Below are 18,660 nucleotides of genomic sequence, written 5' to 3' on the forward strand. Positions count from 1 at the left end.
AGTAAGGGCTATTTATGCATATTTTGACCTCTTTTTGGTAATTTACATGGGTTGTAAAGCTTTTTGCAATGTGAACTTTATTTTCTTTGTTCATTTTACAATATTTTACTTTTTATTACATTTTCAAAATTTTCATGATAATTAGCATGAATCTGGAGGCGTGCTGCTTTAAATTTGAAAAGAGTTAAACTGATATTGCACTAGCATGCACTGAATGGTATAGTCTGCTCAAATAACCTTAGAAGGATGGTGGCAAATTTACAGCTAATCACGTGCCTAATCAGTTCCATTTAAAGCCGTGATCCAAAGATTGCATTTTTTTTCTTTCAAAATGTTGTTTCATTTGTGATTCAGAATCTCTTCAATCATACAAAATTCTGTTCATGAGTTTAAACTTTCCTTTGCCAGTTTTTTTTAAATGAAGAAACTATTGGGAACGTGTTTAAAAATGCCGATAGATGAGTTTAAGCATAAAGCAATCAAATACCATAATTTTATCATTTATTTACATTTCGGTTTCGTATTTCTACTGTATAAACTACACGTATGTCGTACAGGTTTATGTGAAATATTATCTTGTAAGATAACGAACACTGTTTTTTTTCAAAAGCAAGCTATTTTTAAAGTGAATGACGAAAAGAATTGAAATATAACCCCATATAATGGCATTCACTATGTGCACTTATCCATATCCTTTTACAAATGTGTTTCAATGGTATAGTAAAATCAGTACAAGGAATAATAATAGTTTTATCGCTCAGGTATTTCATACTTTATGGTGGCTAATTCGGAACACTCTGTGCGCGTGAACGATATATATCGCTTCATTTGCATTTCATTGAAGAAAAACATCATTTCAGCTAAATGGCCCATATGGAGAAAGTATTTATAATTGAGCGAAAATCATAATACAATTCTAGAAATATATGTACATTAAGCTACAAAATCTTATATTGATTGAAAATTTGAATTTATTTTCGTAGTTAAGATTTCTTTCCCATTTTTGGTGATAAATTTTAAGTTCTGAAAAGTCGGATGGTGTTCAGAATCTGATTACTTCTCTGTCCATGTGTTTGACATCACAAACTGCACTCGTAGGAACTCGGGAACGGGACCCCATATTGCGGCTCATATACTTCCTATCAAAAATGAGTTTCCTATCATAATACCGTTTCGTATTATCCAAGTGTAGAGTCTCTAAGAATGTTATATAATTGAACACGATCTGCTACTTAAGAATTTGGCAAAATCTGTCTTTTTTATATATACTGTAATTTAACCCAATTTTAAACTAGCAGATTATATTAAATTGACAATATGTTTTTAAAGAAACCCCGCTCAGATAATATGAAAGGTTTATTCAAATGTTGGACAAACAATATGTAAAGCCGGTACAGGTTCGGATTTATGCGCCGCAAGATGAGGTCCTGTACCCGAGTTCCTATGGTTGCACTATATTGCCGCCGTTTCTGGACGTTGCCATATACAATTAATTTGATCATTTCTACCCGTACACTGTCTGCCTTAAGCCAATCAAAAAGGAGAATTTATTACCACATTATAAAAAAGGACAACAAAATACCTCAAAAAAGGGGCTCATATGGGGTATGCCATCCGTCAAGTTTTTGTCACCTATATATAGAATTAAAATACATTATTATAAAATGTATATTACCTGTTAAGATTTTATATCACCCGAGCCGTTAGGCGAGGGTGATATTTTATCTTGGCAGGTAATATATCCACATATATCACTCCAAAACCAAAATAATAATTTTATTACCCTTCCCCTGCCGAGTTTAGACGATTTTTAAATAATCATTGCTGTTTCAAATGAAACGTCGAAATAAGATTCCCTTTAGGATACCTCTTCGTCACAACATGACGTCACATAAATACATGACGTTTTTTCCCGTACCTTACAAAAGTAAACAAGAGAAAAGGAGTAGTCTATTGAACGCACTTTTTTGTAATTAATATCAAGCTTTCACAAGGTCATATTTGTTTTCGATACTGATGGTTATATGTATCATAACTCTACTTTGGTAAATATTTATCATTTGACAGTTAAAAAGTGCTTTTAAATCGGAATTTACACCGCGTAAAATCGAACCGTACGCGCATCATCTCCGCGCATGTTGTTTACAACGTTGGGTACCAAACGGGGAAATTTAGTGTGTATATTACCCGTCTGGCTCGGTTATATCAATTTCTTTCGGGTGATCAATATCCAATCAAAAAGGCGGAAAAAATCTGAAAGGGTAATAAATTTAAATGCATAATGTACTAACGTTATGTTTTATCTGATAATTGAACTATATATAACTGCATAATGTACTAACGTTATGTTTTATCAGATCATTGAACTATATATATAGAGGATATTTGTTTGTTTTGCATGTAAGATTGAAATATAATTTCACTGAGTGAACACCAGATGCAATATTTTCACGAGTGGCGTAGCCACGAGTGAAAATATAATAGCTGGTGTTCACGAATGAAATATATTTCAATCTTATATGTAAAACAAATAAATTTTCTTTTTATTTCATGCTTTTTAAGTGATTTTAAGTATTATTTACTGATTTTGCCGCGTAACGTCGCGCATTCTCCTTTGTGACGTCATCACATCATGACGTCACTTCATCAATTTTGAAATATAGTTCTGTTAAATTTCTCTAATTTTGTTACATTTTTAACATGATGTATGGTGACATCGACTTTCTTTTCATAAAGAAGCAAAATTTACGCATGACAGCGTTTATTTCTGCCTGTTATTCCATTTAGTTATGATTTTCTTTTCATCCGCATTTAGATATAGTCCGGCTACAGTGAAAATTATATTTTATAAATTTCACTAGTGGTTTATCAGAATATAATCATCTGATATATTACAATAAAACACTGGAAAGCATGAAATAAACCTGCATAATGTACTAACGTTATGTTTTAACAGATCATTGGACTATATATAACTGCATTATGTACAAACGTTATGTTTTATCACATTATTTTACTAGATCTATATATAAATGCATAATATACAGACGTTATGTTTTATCAGATCATAGAACTATATATATATATCTGTGAAGGTCGCCCAACCAGCTCAAATGAAAAAAATGACTGGTTTGATTGAGTCTGTACTTTGACGGTTTTGGTTAACGCAAGCTGCCGTTTATCTATCCCATCCTCTCAAGCATAAGCAAACTAAAGCAAGGCAAATCAAAACACTTGTATCAGTCAAGTAAGTGGCGTTGCAACGTAAAATTGCATTTCAGTGGCCTTTCGAATAACCTCCTGAATGGTTTCACAGCGGTACAAATCATTATATTCACATATACATGTACCTAAATATAAGATATCTCATACTTGAACCAATGTTCACAACAAACAAGAAAAAATAACATAAGGTACACTGTCCTGAACACATCACTGAACTTAGATTTGTTAACATTATAGTAAGTTCTCTGAAATGCTAGTCATGGAAGAAATCACTGGATGAATTTTGAGACATTTTTTGAATATCTGTCCTTTTCAAGAACCGATGTTCATGACAAAATATGGCAATTAACAAAACATAATGAACGTTTGTAACGTCGCTTTTCATTGGATAATCTTGATGTTTATACAATCTTCGATCTCGTTTACCCGGCTGCAGTCGATTTATGAAGTAATTTCATTGTTTTTCTCTAATAAAAGAAGCTTCGGTATTATGAATTCGTTATAAAAACCCTTGATAGGTTATTATATAGCCGTACATAAAAAGTTATTTGCAACATAGCCCTTGCTCGGTTCGGGTTATATATACTAACAAACGTGAACAATTAATTATAATTAATAATATTTATCATTCTGCACCTTTGAATTTTTGTTTACATTTATATAACATAACTTCTGTGGAATGTTGTTATCCATAACCAAATTGAAAACGAATCCAGTCAACAGCACTGGGTACGATATGATTCACTGGTCCTTTTCTAGCTTTACATACATATGATACGTAATTTGTAAATGCATGTTGTCTCTTGACATGAGTCAAATAAATGACCAACCAAATCAACCGGAAGGGTCAGCTAGAATTGTCATTTCACTTATCAACATATCAGTTATTCGCTTACATCGATTCACAAGCATCACTTCAATCGGAGATCTGTACTTAGCACATTTTTCGTGGATACCCTTCACTAAAATTTGGCAGCAAGTTTTTACGTTGTCCTCATTACCGACATCCTCTGAAATATCAAAATGACCTTCACCTTACCGACTGTATCAGTGATTTATGAAAATAAAGATTAACAAATCGAAAAAATTGTTCATAAAATTGTTCAACATCAGACATTATCCAGCCACACAGGGTACCTTGCCTTCCGACGGTTCTATGTGGCTGGATACTACAGGGGCTTTTGTTGTGTAAATAACGCTCTGCCCTGTTGATCTTTATATTCATTATCTAATTGAACAAATCACAAAATGTATGACATTTGCCCTAATACATAAACTGTTAAATATCTTAAATAATGTTCTTCAATGGGTTTTTTTCTTTAATGTTTTTCCTTAAATAAAGCATGTATGATAAGGCTCATTCTTATCTTATTACAAATGTAAAGTTCTACAGTATGCAAATGTAATTGACTTTGATCATTACATTACACTGTAAAATTGATCAAAAGTACGGAGCTTTGTAAACAAGACAAATTTCATTTTGCATAGATCTACGTGAATATGTAATGATTCAATCCCGACCAGTTTGGTTTAAAAGTTGCAAAATTACGAGTTTGCAGCATCAAATAAACCCTGCAATCTACTATACACACTATTTATAACTCTTTAGAAATACCATGTATTAATGCATTTGCTTACTTAGATCAAACAATTACAAGTATTCGTGTGATTTTAAGAAACCCCAATAAAATGAGACTTTGTATGGCAAATCTAAATAATATTCGTAGCAAAAATTAATTTACTCAATTATTAAGACACAAAACTTATGAATCATTAAAAGTTTAAAAAAGAAGTGGAAAGTTTTTAAATATTACTTACCAATTCCAAGTAATGGAATATATATCCTTTTCAATTTTCTTCTTTTATGTTTCTTCATTTTTTTGAATATCAGGTCTAAGCATCGAGAAACTGTTTCGGTATCGCTTGTTCTCTTGTAAATTGGACTTTGAATATGATAGATAAAACTAACACCGTCGTCCTCAGAATCATTTGCCCTTCCTTTTATACGACAATCTGTTGCTGCAATTCTTTGCCCGTTTGATTTTATCAATTTGCGTGGGATCTCGATACTTGCCACATTTCGAAAAGTACTTTTGATTGCAACGGCCATTATACCACCATATTTTGTGTCGGGAATTTCGGGACAAATTATAACGCCAGATACGGCTTTACGAATGTCTCCTTTGAATATATGTATCGATTTGTCTCTTGATAAGTTCGTTTTGTAATTGTCTTTAAGCTTATCATAGTTTGGATCTCCGAGATTTTGAGCATGCGAGACCTGCTCTAAATCATGAGTTTGAGGGGCTTCAGCATTTGGTCCTAGATTGTAATAATCGCGATCATCTGAACCCATTTCAACACTAATATCACAGTAAGGTTTATCACATGACTTAACACTGTCACGCTTTTCCTTTTCTATGTGTATTCCTTCTTTGTTATCTATTTCGCTATGATTTACATATAATGATGTATTTTCATTTCCGTTTTGTTGTACATCTTTGCTACCAAAATCAACCTTATTGTTTTCTTCTTCTTCATCATTCATTTGTTTTTTAATGACTGGACTTGAGGGTTCTGTTTCCGTTGATAAATTTTGTTGTAAATTGATATGTTCGGAAGTTACTTTATTGACTTCAGAATCTTGCATTATAGTGGCGTTCTCTGCACCATTAGAATCAGGGATGGTCTCATCTATAATCAAAACATTTCCAACGGTTTTCTGAGTACGGTTCAAAATGTCTTTATCATTTTGAGTTTCGTTTTTTATAGCATCATAGTTATCAGATTGTTTTGAATTTTGAAGAGTTTCATATTGGTCAGCTTTATTTTTCACTTCATTACCTTTAGTAACATCAACAGTAACCACCTTACTTGATGATGTGATCAGTGTGGGTGTTTGTATATTGTCAACTGAATATTTATCCGTTTCATTCTCTGTTTCTTTTGGTGATTCATATTCGTTCGATTGTATATTTGTCCCTCGGCTCAATTCCTCACAGACATTGACGGAGATTATTGTAAGACCTGACCTCAGAATTGCCACTTGATCTTTATCACCATTGTCAATGGGAATTACATTTTGACTTTCATTATGTTTTGCTTCAGTGTTTTCACTAACAACTGTGTCGGAATTTTCAACTTGGATGTCTAAACCCATGCTTTCATCTTCAGCCTTTTCCCCATCGGACTCATCAGAATCATCAGCGAATTTTATGTCTTTATAATTGTCATCTGTTGCTTTGTTATCGATATCATTGCTGGTTGCTAGTTTGAAATGTTTGATATTTGATAGATCATCATATGGAGCTTCCAGTTTAAGATGTGCTTTAATTGTTTCGTATTCATCTTTTACACAGCTGTCCCTCTCGGTTTGATGTCTTATGGAACTATTTTGGAAACTAAATTCTTTTACTTCCGCTGTCTTTGGAGATTCGTTCGCAACTTCACTTTCCTGTAGAGATATTGGTCGGATTTGAAAATTTTCATGGGTTGGCATCTCAAATATTTGAAGCGCAGTCTTCGGCAAAAGCTCGTCAAAATAAGAAACAAGAACTTTTGTCTTCTCCTCATCCGTATCTACGAAGCATATTGTATTTACAGAAAAATCGTTTTCCCTATCCATACTGAACTGTAAAACAGCCTGTGCGTACGACAATGCACATTTATCCACCGGAACATTGCGTCGTCCTTAACAAATTAAAAAGAGAATTTAAGATTTTTTTATTTATTTCCATCAGACATATTCACCTTAAAATATATATATTGATGAAAGAATAAAAACAAGAACATGTTTGGTAAACACAAATGTGCCCGGCCTTTATAATTGCCATTTACAAATTTTCTAAAAGGTTTACCCATGCACTCCGTTGTGAACAGTAAAAAAGCAAAAAAATATTGCTAACACAGATATATAACTGGTAAAAGTAATGATCTTTCGTAGCATGTTAGCGCCATTTGGTGAAACTGAACATTTTCAGTTAACCAACAAAATTAATCAATTATATATAGATGCAAGCCATTGACCTTGAACCCAGTGACCCAAACCAATATTTCTTTTCAAAATGAAATGCACCAGTCAATAAAGAAAGTCTGTTACATGCAAATGTGTAAACATCTTTTTGGCGCCCAATAACCACGTCCTCCTTGATCAAGGGAGGACCTTCCAATTTACTTTCCTAATAATGTGAAATAACCATTCTGTCAATAAATAAGGTCTGCATGAGCAAAATAGTTAAAATGTATTTTAGCAATAGTGACCTTGACCACAATGACCCCCTTTCGCTACACAAAGGTAGAAGGCTACCCAATTTATATTTAAATCAAATATGGAAGGCCTTTGTCAATAGATAAAGGATTTACCTCTAAAAAAGTAAAAATCTATTTTGGCATTGGTGAGCTTGACCTTGACTAAAATGAACACTTACCCGACCTTACGAAAGAGGTTCACCCTAGGCATGTCACCCTAGGCATGTATATTATCAATAAAATTTACTTTAAAATACATTTTCAAAATTTTTATTATAAATAGCATGAATCTGGAAAAATACTGTTTTAAACTTTAAACAGTATAGGTGAATATAATATGAATATATGGTGGCATTAAACACTTTGTTGTTGTTTTGTTTGTTTTAACCCATTACTTCTTGAGCATTTTGTGAAAAATGGCTGTTTTCATTAAAAGGCTCCTGTTACAAGTTCAAATTGCTATAAAACTATGAAAAATGCTTCAATACTAATCATATTTGGCACAAATGTTGACTGGACCATTGCCTTTGTAACAACATGCTCATGCTTAAATTTCCTGTTACCATGGCAACAAGGGGACATCTCAAAATTGCCAAAAATCACTATTTTGCATTGATTTCTACCATCAAAATTGATTTCAAAGTGATGCAACTTCTGAATGGATTGAGATAGAGTCAAATGCTTTTCAGCGTTGGTTACACCTTATCTTATGATCGATCTGGGGTCATTTTTAGCCTCTCACAAGTCCAAAATTTTCCTGGCGATGAGGGGGACTGCCGCCCCCCTTCAAGCCCGTAAACAGAAGGGGGCACATCCCCCTTTTTTATCAACATTTCTCAAACGAAAACATGTGAATGGGGCCCAAACAGGACTTTTTTTCACTATTTGAGGCCTAAAAGAGGATTGTTTCGCGTATATATGAGGTAAAGGGTTAACAAAAAAATGATGAAAATACCTGAAATTACACAAAATCGCGTTTTTCAATGTTTAAACATGGCCTAACATATAAATTTGAAGAAAAATTGTTGTTTTGTAGAATATTTTCTTCTTTCATTAACCCATTACTTTATGAGCATTTTGTGAAAAATGGCTGTTTTCATTGAACAGTCTCCTGTTACAAGTTCAAATTGCTATAAAACTATGAAAAATACTTCAATACTAATCAAACTTGGCACAAATGTTGACTGGACCATTGCCTCTGTAACAACATGCTCAGACTTAAATTTCCTGTTACCATGGCAACGAGGGGACATCTCAAAATTGCCAAAAATCACTATTTTGCGTTGATTTTTACATGCTCAGACTTAAATTTCCAGTTACCATGGCAATGAGGGGACATCTCAAAATTGCCAAAAATCACTATTTTGCGTTGATTTTTATCAATATATACTGTATACGGTAAAGAGTTAGACTTATTCGGTAAGAATTTCACGGATTTTATTACATTTCTGCGATAAAGATATTTTTCTCAAACATGCATGGTTTATCTTTAAAATATACAAATAGCCGGTTTAATTTACCTCTACATAATGAAGGGCGTTTTAATTACTATATCCCCGGAGGATAAAATATTGTAACGTAAAATAATAACTTATACCATAAAAATTAGTTATTTAATCGGACATAGACTAGAAAGAATGTTTTTATTTACAATTCAATAATTCACTAATACATGTATCATACGTTTTAAATAAAACAGTAGAACTAAAATAACGATGCAGAAAAAAGAAACTTAAACCATAAGTACCTGTATAAACGAACGGGATAGCAACTGTTGCTATGTTCTTTCTTTCAGCCTTTTTCAGGCAGTTATAGATAGTTTCATACACAGTTGTTTGAATATTTTGTGATTTCTCTCCTTGAATATTCGGACACACAACATGCAGGATTGATTTCTCTTTGACATTGCCCCAACTCGTAACGAAACATTTCTTTGGAGTTGGCATTTTGGATGATCTAAGCCGTTTGCATTCTTCATCATAAGATTTGCCTCCTTTCTTTGATAATGTTCGTGAAACTAGTCCTATCTGCCCAAATTGATCGTCCGTTGGATTCACTATGGCATCAACATCATCCAAGTCTTCAAAACTGCCATTGATAATTTTGACTTCAATTCTTTCAAATGTATTATAACAAATTTGTTTAAAAAAATTAACCTCGAATTTACGTTTACAATCTTTAAATTGGTCAACATTTTCTTGCAATGCCATAATTATAAATTGATGTTTAAGTCTGACCATGAAAACACTGCCAATTTGATCAAAACTTTCCCATTTATTCACAAATTCGTCGGCGTTTCTAAACTGTTCTTCCTCAAGTTGATATATTTCCTTCAAGGCACACCGGAGAGAATGAATAAGCCCCTTAGCTTTGCTGGACACATCGTTTGTATCAGTTTTTATACGCAACGTCTTTTCATCTTTAAGCCAGCTATAGTGAAGGTCAATGTCATTTTTGTTACGCAGGAAATCGAAAAATAGCAAGTCGGTAGAATTGATACCTTGTTCTTGTAGCTGCTGTCCCGTTAACATGTCTGCACTTGCGCCGTTTTCTATAAGCAAATTGACAACAGATATATTTTCAAACGGCTAAAATGTGATTCACATGGAATTTGCATGAACATATTTTACTTCGAATAGAGAGTCTGTTACGCTTTTAATATATTATACTAAACTTCAAACCACTTGTCCCTTACCGCTGTGGGTTCGAATCCTGACAGGGACTTTGGATTCTTTCATGTTTAGAAGATATCCAGCTAGCTTACGGAACGTCGGTGGTTCTACTCAGATACCCGTTCGTGCCTCAAATAATGCACGGAAGGGCACCTGAGGTCTTCCTGCGGAACGTCGCCATATGACCTATACTGTGTCGGTGTGACGTAAAACCCAAACAGACAAACAAACAAAGATATTATACTATGTAATACAAGTCATTCGAACAAATAACTAAAGGTTACGTGAGTATCGCCGTTTGACTCCGTTTGAAATAATTTTTGCTATAAAATTTTTATTCATTTTAAGACAGTTACGCTAAAATTAGACAAGAGTCAATATATATTTAGACACGTAAGTTTTATTTCAGGGACAGAATTACATAATGATTTAACAACAAACACAGTTTTCATAGTCGAGTTCTTGTTGCCATAAAAAGGTATAACAATTTGTGTTTAATAAAGCGCTATACTATCCCGCACATTGTAGTTGTTTTTAATAAAATGTTATCAAAAGACATACTCGTACATTTCGTACATTTATATGGAACTAGAAAACACATTAAAGTAAAGTACATGTACATTGTATTTGCAATGTTATTTCTGCTGTAAATTCAAACCGTTACAATGTTTTATTTTGTAAATTTTGACTTTAATTATAACACGCTCGTTAACCGGCTGCAAGAAGGGGTGTTTATATCTGTGTCAAGTGAAACATATCAACTGTTACATCTCATGGAAACTGCAATTTTTTATGCATATTTTATAACTGTAAACAATTATTTTGATGTTTTTAGACCCAGATTTTATTAAAGCAATTCGCCTTCAAATTTGCGTTGATATTGAAAAAAAAGTAAACATTTTTCTAATAAGTATAACTGTTTCAAGTGTACCAATTAAGTGATTAACCCCGGGCTAGGTAGAAAAATAACATAATATTATATGATTTAAGGCAAATTGTTTGACAAATTCTTCGAATCAAAAGTATTTTAGAAAAGTGCAATCTCTAAATGCATTAACCATGAACCCAAAGTTGCGGTGTTTAAAATGAAATTCATCATTAAAAATAGTGTGTAATATATTAAATAACATTTGAAATGTATTTGTAATTTAATTAATTAATGTCCGTTGTGAAATGTAATGGACAAATTAATAAAGAACACGCAATGTAATGTGTAGCTTTATTAATTACTTTGCAATGTAATTGACACTAGGACTGGAAAATATAAACATTTTCAGAATGTTGGTAATACAGCTATATAACTTGAGACATAGTTTGCATAGTACATGATATCATTCGCCTGGTTTGTGATCATTGATCCATTTCTCGCAGCATAATTATAACATTCTTAAGGTTTAAGTTTTTTAAATCATTATATATTTCCTTATCTGTAAGCTTGCCGCTATTTTGGAGCGCAATTAGTTTAAACACAGTTTAATACAACATGTTAATAATACATTTACAATAATAGATACACGAATGAAAAAGGATTAGAGCCGAAAGTTATAAAGCTTATAAAGGTCTTCTCCAGTATATTTGTACTATGCAGTTAAATTATGACAGTATTTGTAATATTTTTTGAAACAACGAAGTTAATAATTAACTGATATGGAATGGAAAAAAATCATTAAAATTAAACTGTAAATTCAATCACAGTAAAACTGGCTATAGTTCAAAAGATCTTATTTTTAAGAAAATAAATAATTGAATAGAATGAGAAAAAAGGTAAAGAAGATTCGTTCGGATATAACAAATTGGCAAACTATTTTGTGAAACTAAGCTCATGAAAATCGGTTACTTTCACGTATATATACCTGAACTGTGAATTAATATCATGGCTAAGATTCTGGTCTCCGATTAGTAAGGTGCATGTATATGAAGTGTTATAGTACAAAGGTTAGAAACAGCATCAAATAGTCTTAAATCATTATAGAACTGGCAGCAAAGTATTAGGTAAGTTTGTGAAATATGCAGCCTGTCTAAAGATTCATGCTAATTTTCATGAAAATTTTGAAAATATATTTAAAAAAAGAATGTTGTGACGTGAGCAATCACAGTTAATTTACATCAGATTAATATATTAATCTTCGAAAGATTTTCGGTAATTTCCGTGAGATGTACTCAGTGAGATTTGATTAAATATAATTTGTGTATATGGAGCAATTATATTGTGCGGTATAGCGAAATAGGGTAAGCTACAGGTTAATGATTTCTTTAAGTGTCCTACGTGTTGTGAGATCGAGACCGCGTACCTCCAATTTTTTTTTTCTTCTTCTTCTTATAACTATTTTCAACATTATCGGAACTATAATTGCTTGTTATGTTGTTCGTTTTGATTTAATATGTTTAGCAATTAAACTCCTTTTAAATAACATGCTTTCATAATTAAAATTTATAATGAATTCGGATTAAAATTAGAAAGTGTCGTTTCAATGGCGTTAAACACAATACAAATTGAGACAATATTTCTTAGTTGATTCATATATATGTGTAGACAATATTGGAAGCACTCGGCCATTTTCATGAAAATGTACTGCAAAAATAAAAAAAAGAGTAGGCCTTAAAACAACGGCAAAAGTAGGGATCGAACTACAGTCCCCCAGTATATTAGACAATCACTCTACCGTCTGTGCTATCGCGGATTTGACAAGGCCTATGCATTAAGCTGGTGTGACTTTTCGAAACATTAATTTTTTACTCCATATTAATTCTCGTAAACTACACGGACAGAACCGAAGTGAAATCGAATATTTAAATGAGTGCTATAATGTATTCAAAATTGACAGGTCAATAAAATCAGACTATTTTTTTATACTACATTGAAGGTATTATCTTGTGTTTAAAAGTTAACACTAAAGGGCGACAACTTAAATACACGTGTCGTACCTCGTGACAGCTCAATTAAATCACTTTTGTTTACAAGATTCCCGGTTTTCATTCACCAGAGGTTTACATGATAAAGATATGATTATCTATATTAAAGTAGACTTAAACTTGAACAAAACGTAGCCATTCATAACACCTATAATATTACGATGTACATATTAATATTATACATTACAAATAAATATTATCATACAAAATAATAAGCATTTGTTTTGCATCACATTCCACTTAACCTGCTTGATTGATGTGATTAATATACCAAGCTTTGAGTTTGAAACAGTCCATTTAACGTTTTAGGGGTTTCAAGTATAAAAATACAGCTACCTGATCTATACCTGTGCTAAAGATTAATTTCCCCATTTCTTTTCTAGCATGTTAAAGGTTAACTTATGTTAAAGGTTAACTTTAACAGAAAGTCCATTAAATGATATACAATCGTATGAAATCACAGGAATTTAAATATTTGTCAACCAATAAGAAATATAATATACATTCATCATGACCTCCTATGTAATCTATACCCATCCCTGTAGTCGACATTATAAAATTATTTAAAAAAAATAAAATATGCTGTATGTACCTTCAGTTAACGCCATATTCAAGTTTATATAAATATAAATCCTTTTCGAATATTATCGCGTTCTATGAAGCAGTAATTCCAAAACACACGTTACATTTTAATTTTAAAAACACAATATTCTGTGTAATCAAAGAGAAATGCAAAATTAGATATATGGGAATACACGTAATTTTATCCAAAATCTGGTTTCGGTTAACTAAAAGATAAATACAGTCGATCTCCAACTTTTCAATGGTAATTGATATGTAGGCTTTATACACACAAGTGGTAACCCATTTGCAAATACATGTATGTTTAAAGCGGAAGTAGACTATCTTCACAGAAAAAAGAAGTTTAATTCATTATTCTGACTAATTGGTGTCCAGTGTTTTCTGTGCATATTGAAACAATTTTAAATGGTACAACTGCAAAATAAAAGTAGCTCCTTATATTTAAGGACAAACGTTTACACACAAAAGGACTCACTCACTCACTCACTCACTCACTCACTCACTCACTCACTCACTCACTCACTCATCACTCACTCACTCACTCACTCACTTATTTAAATCTAACACATATAGAGATAAATCATAAAGCGAACTTGTACATGTACAATGTACCTTGCATGTTATTAAATCATCTGACATGACAAAAAAGAGCGAGACACAGATACAGTCCCTTTTTATAGGGTTTAAACTTAGTCTATGATGCATGTCAAAACTACAAAATGCACGACTTTAATATGATGAAATCATCTCTTAAATGATGCAACGCTTTAGGTACATGTGATCGAACACATAAGAAATTCTGAACTTTAGCTAGATTGATCAAAAACATGTTGCATGTCATTGACATATTTTGGGAAACGAAACGAACACAAATCAATTGTACTCGTGAACTTACCGGTATATTCGTAAACTGTTCAATGACGCTCGACTATGTTCATTGAAGGGGGACAAATCAGGAAAAATGATGCTTATCCTAATTATTACAGTTATTCCTCTTTCTTATAGTAGTGTTTTCCCTTTCGATGTAAAACATAATGTTGCAAAATGTATGTATGTTTAAGTTCATTGTTATCGTGTTCAATCGGCGTGTTTCCACAATTTTATCAGAGCTCTGTGCTGTACTGTTGTCTATGCTTACTGGGGATCTATCCGCCCTTTCAGGAACTGGCATTACGGACCCTTTATCACATCTCTTTCTTCATGATCGACGTAATGACACATGTTCGTTGCTCGAAATCCTCATTAATAATTCCACGTTACATGACATTGACGTTGTTTTAACGCTAACGGGAAAATGTAAGCATAAAGAAATGATGTCATTTATTTTTTGTAACGTTTGCATTCGTTTTTTATGTATGATTCAACCCATTTTTTTATCTGCGATGGAAAGGCATGCTATGGTTGCTAAAACAACGTTAAATGTAAGAAAGTAAACAAAACACGTTCGTGGACAAACGTTTTTAAAATCAATTTAAGTGAAATGGAAAGGTGCTAGTCGCATTGGTTTGACCGAAAATATGTTTAATTTTGTTATCCGTGTAATATAATATCCATATATTAAAAAAACATAAATTGAAAAACTAAAATTTTGATTTTTGTCAATTGTTATAGACAATGTTACGAAAAATTTTTTTCTATTCTTAAATTTTTAATATATGGATATAATTATTATATAAAAAACAAGATTAAACATATTTTAGGTCAAATCAATGCGACTAGCACCTTTGATTTTGAGTACATTATTGCACGCATATTGATCACTCCTCATTCTAGGAGGCCGTCAGTTATGATTATCTAATTGCATGTCCTTTTGTATGAACTTCATAAAACAGTACTACTTGGTTATATAACCTTAATTAAAAGCACACAAATCTCTTGTTGTAATTGTAACATGATATTATTTTAATGGACAGTACTGACAACCAAACAATGGCAGACAAAATCATACCGAAGCAATCTCTGTTATATATGAAAGAATCATTTGAAAACAAACGATTTTGTTTTTGAAAAAAAAAATGTAGTTTCATCTTTTTTATCTCTATGACAGTTATGTTTGATCAGTTAAATGTTTGAAATGAAAGTAAGACAAAGGAATCCATAATCGCCATATCGCTTAATGTAGGCGAAATCAATGATATACTTCCAGTCATTATATACGCGACATCATGTAAACCCATTAATCTTAGTCATATATGTAATAACCACGTTGATTAGGTCGATGATTTTGTTTTAGTTCTTCTAGGCGAGTTAACATATTCTAAGTAAGAAAACAATATATTTAAATTATTTTAAGTAGATAATTCTAACGGTAGATGTCCGTTTAAAAGAGGCTTTCTTAAGTTTAAGCGATATTCATCTAAGAAGCACTGAAGCCGATGGTCAGTTTTAAAGCACATAAAGCAATGATCATGATCTGTTCAGTTCTCAAGCATTTTTACAAAAGCGATAGTAACTAACTGTTCTCGAGCATTTTTATCAAGCAATGGATACGAACTTTTTAGTTCTCAAGTATTAGCATGGTAAGCGATGGAGATGATCTTTCCGGCTCTCAATAACTTTTATAAAGATTCTAAAACATTTTTTTTTTCAGTTTTCAGACATGTTTATAAAGCGCTGGTCATGAACTTTTCATTTCTCAAGCATTTTATAAATAGATGGACACGTATTGTTCAGTTCTCAAGCTTTTCTACAAAGCAAACCTACCGGCTCTCAAGCATTTTTATAAAGCGATGGTCACGAACTGTTCAGTTCTCAAGCAAGGACAACGATTATTAGGCAGCATTCATTTTAACTATTGTGGACCCGATGGTCACGGTGTCTTCAATTCTAAATGCACCAAGCAATGATTACGCATGACTAGAAAAATGTAAAAACAGAGTACCGAGCAAACCTGTTAGGACTTTTAATCAATAATGTTTTCAAGTAAGAAGATCATGGTGAATTATGCACCCAGTGCTGTGTAACTTTCAGCATCGTTATTAATGACAGCAAGTATAATTATGTTCACTTTTTCAACTCTTATTTATGATCTTTACTGTTTCAAACAGTATCCTCAATCGCAAATTATTTGTCGTGATGGCTTTATCTCGGATAAACTCGATTGGATTATTTTGTTCTCAATTGTTAATCTTACTGTATCCCTTTGTTCTTTGCAATATTTCTTATACGACTGTCGAAATAGACACTTTAGAGCCACAAAACGTTACTCCGTGTTTTAGCTTTAATGGTTACAAAATTCTTGTTTTGAACGAGTCTTTATCATGGACTGAAGCGGAATATAGTTGTAAAAAATTGGGGTTTAAGGGATTAATATTCATCAATCAGAACTGGAGACAATGGGTATCCGTCCGAGAAGTTATACAACGTGCTGGATTTCCTGAAAACATTACATTTTGGACAGGACATTTTCGACCATATTTTCACATAAAAGAATGGTATCGACTGAAAGGGAACGGTTGTGAACAATCTCACGACAGTATTGTTATAACGGGTGACATTAAACAGTTTCATCAATGTGCTGGTGTACAGTGGGAAACGTACACACAGTCTCAGCGACATGTGGCAAAAAACTGTTCAGAAATGTTGCCATATATATGCTATAACAATGCAGATCCTGCATATTGGTCTTTATATGTTAATTTTGCAACCGGACAAAACTTGTCGGGAGCATATCTTGTGCTTAACGACTCAATAAACACGTTTAATGATTGTATGCATACATGTACAGAACACCATGCATGTTTATCGTTTACTTTTAACTACAATTCTTCAAACTGTACGATGTTTAATATTCTATCCGGATTCGGAATGGTTACATACGAGGTAGAGCCAGGATTTGAAAACATAACGCATGGAGTGAAGACAGGTTGCAATATTTCAGTGAGTGATACGCCTGGAAATATCTCAGTAACCAATGTTGACCCTAATCTTCCAAATTGCGGATTATCACCAATACCTTCAAACTATTGTCAGCTCTTTTATACCATGGAATCAAATAGTTCTTTTGATGGTAAAGTAGAGGACCAAATTGTTAACGAACTGATCTCGAACCTCTCTGTGGACATTAAATCAACTTCATCATACATTCGAAAGCACACGAGTGCGTCCGATTCACGAGCGTCTGCTACATTCTTTGGGACCGTGGGAGCAATAGTGCTCACAGTTGTGATATCACTTCCGGTAATTGCTGACAGTATGACATTATACTTTTATAGGAAGCTTCAGCAGAATATCAAATCAAAGAAAAAGAATCGGAAACTATACAAAGACAGCCGCAATTTACGTTTACGTTGTCATTCTACTAATTTATTCGCTTGAAAAGTTACTCATGTTGTTTTTTTTGTTTTGTTTTTTTTTATAGAAAACCGCTATATAATATATGTAATGTAAGACAAAATTATCGAACTTTTTAATAATCAATTAATTAAATGAGACATTTAATCCGAATTATTGATTGATGCCATCAGCAACGGCAATATTTATATCTTTTACAAAGCAAACCGGAATATGACACGAGATGTGGTTTTCAATGAAAAAGAATAGTGTGTTAAAACTAAAAGTCATGGCTTTGTATAAATTTGTCATTTCTAATAGTGAAATGAAAGGTGTGTGACACACTTTATTTTAAACATACAAATAATCTGGAACCTTTCAGGAAATCAGGTTTTTTTTCCCTTTACTGTTCGAATCATGGTCCTTTCAGGTTTTTTCAGCAAACGAAAAATTAAACCCGCCTCTTCTTTTCATTGCCACGTCAACTTCTAACAAACTGTTCCACAAAGCAAAATATATATGGGCCGCGTCATGACAAAACCAACATAGTGCGTTTGCGACCAGCATGGATCCCGGCCAACCTGCGCATCCGCGCAGTCTGATCAGGATCCATGCTGTTCGCTATCAGTTTCTTTACTTGTAATAGGGTTGGTAAGCGAACAGCATGGATTCTGATCAGACTGCGCAGACGCGCAGGCTGGTCTCGGTCCATGCTGGTCGCAATCCCATTATGTTGGTTTTGTCGTGA

The 18,660-nt window shown here is 32.8% G+C and overlaps 2 protein-coding genes across 2 annotated transcripts; one reads left to right on the forward strand and one right to left on the reverse strand.

Annotated features, from left to right (window-relative positions):
- Positions 1-3,827: 3,827 nt before the first annotated feature.
- Positions 3,828-13,914, reverse strand: LOC132734434 (uncharacterized). Its single transcript, XM_060721174.1, has 4 exons — positions 13,651-13,914; positions 9,221-10,024; positions 5,044-6,915; positions 3,828-4,235 (listed from the first exon to the last, which is right to left on the reverse strand). Exons 1-4 carry the CDS (start codon positions 13,664-13,666, stop codon positions 4,060-4,062), a joined length of 2,868 nt encoding a protein of 955 aa, XP_060577157.1. The 5' UTR covers positions 13,667-13,914; the 3' UTR covers positions 3,828-4,059.
- A 2,787-nt stretch (positions 13,915-16,701) lies between these two features.
- Positions 16,702-17,957, forward strand: LOC132734456 (uncharacterized). Its single transcript, XM_060721199.1, has one exon. It carries the CDS (start codon positions 16,716-16,718, stop codon positions 17,955-17,957), a length of 1,242 nt encoding a protein of 413 aa, XP_060577182.1. The 5' UTR covers positions 16,702-16,715.
- Positions 17,958-18,660: the final 703 nt, after the last annotated feature.

The sequence above is a fragment of the Ruditapes philippinarum genome, unplaced genomic scaffold (genome assembly GCF_026571515.1).
Source record: "Ruditapes philippinarum isolate M1 unplaced genomic scaffold, ASM2657151v2 ctg216_1_1_1_1, whole genome shotgun sequence".
Classification (NCBI taxonomy): Eukaryota; Metazoa; Mollusca; class Bivalvia; order Venerida; family Veneridae; genus Ruditapes; species Ruditapes philippinarum.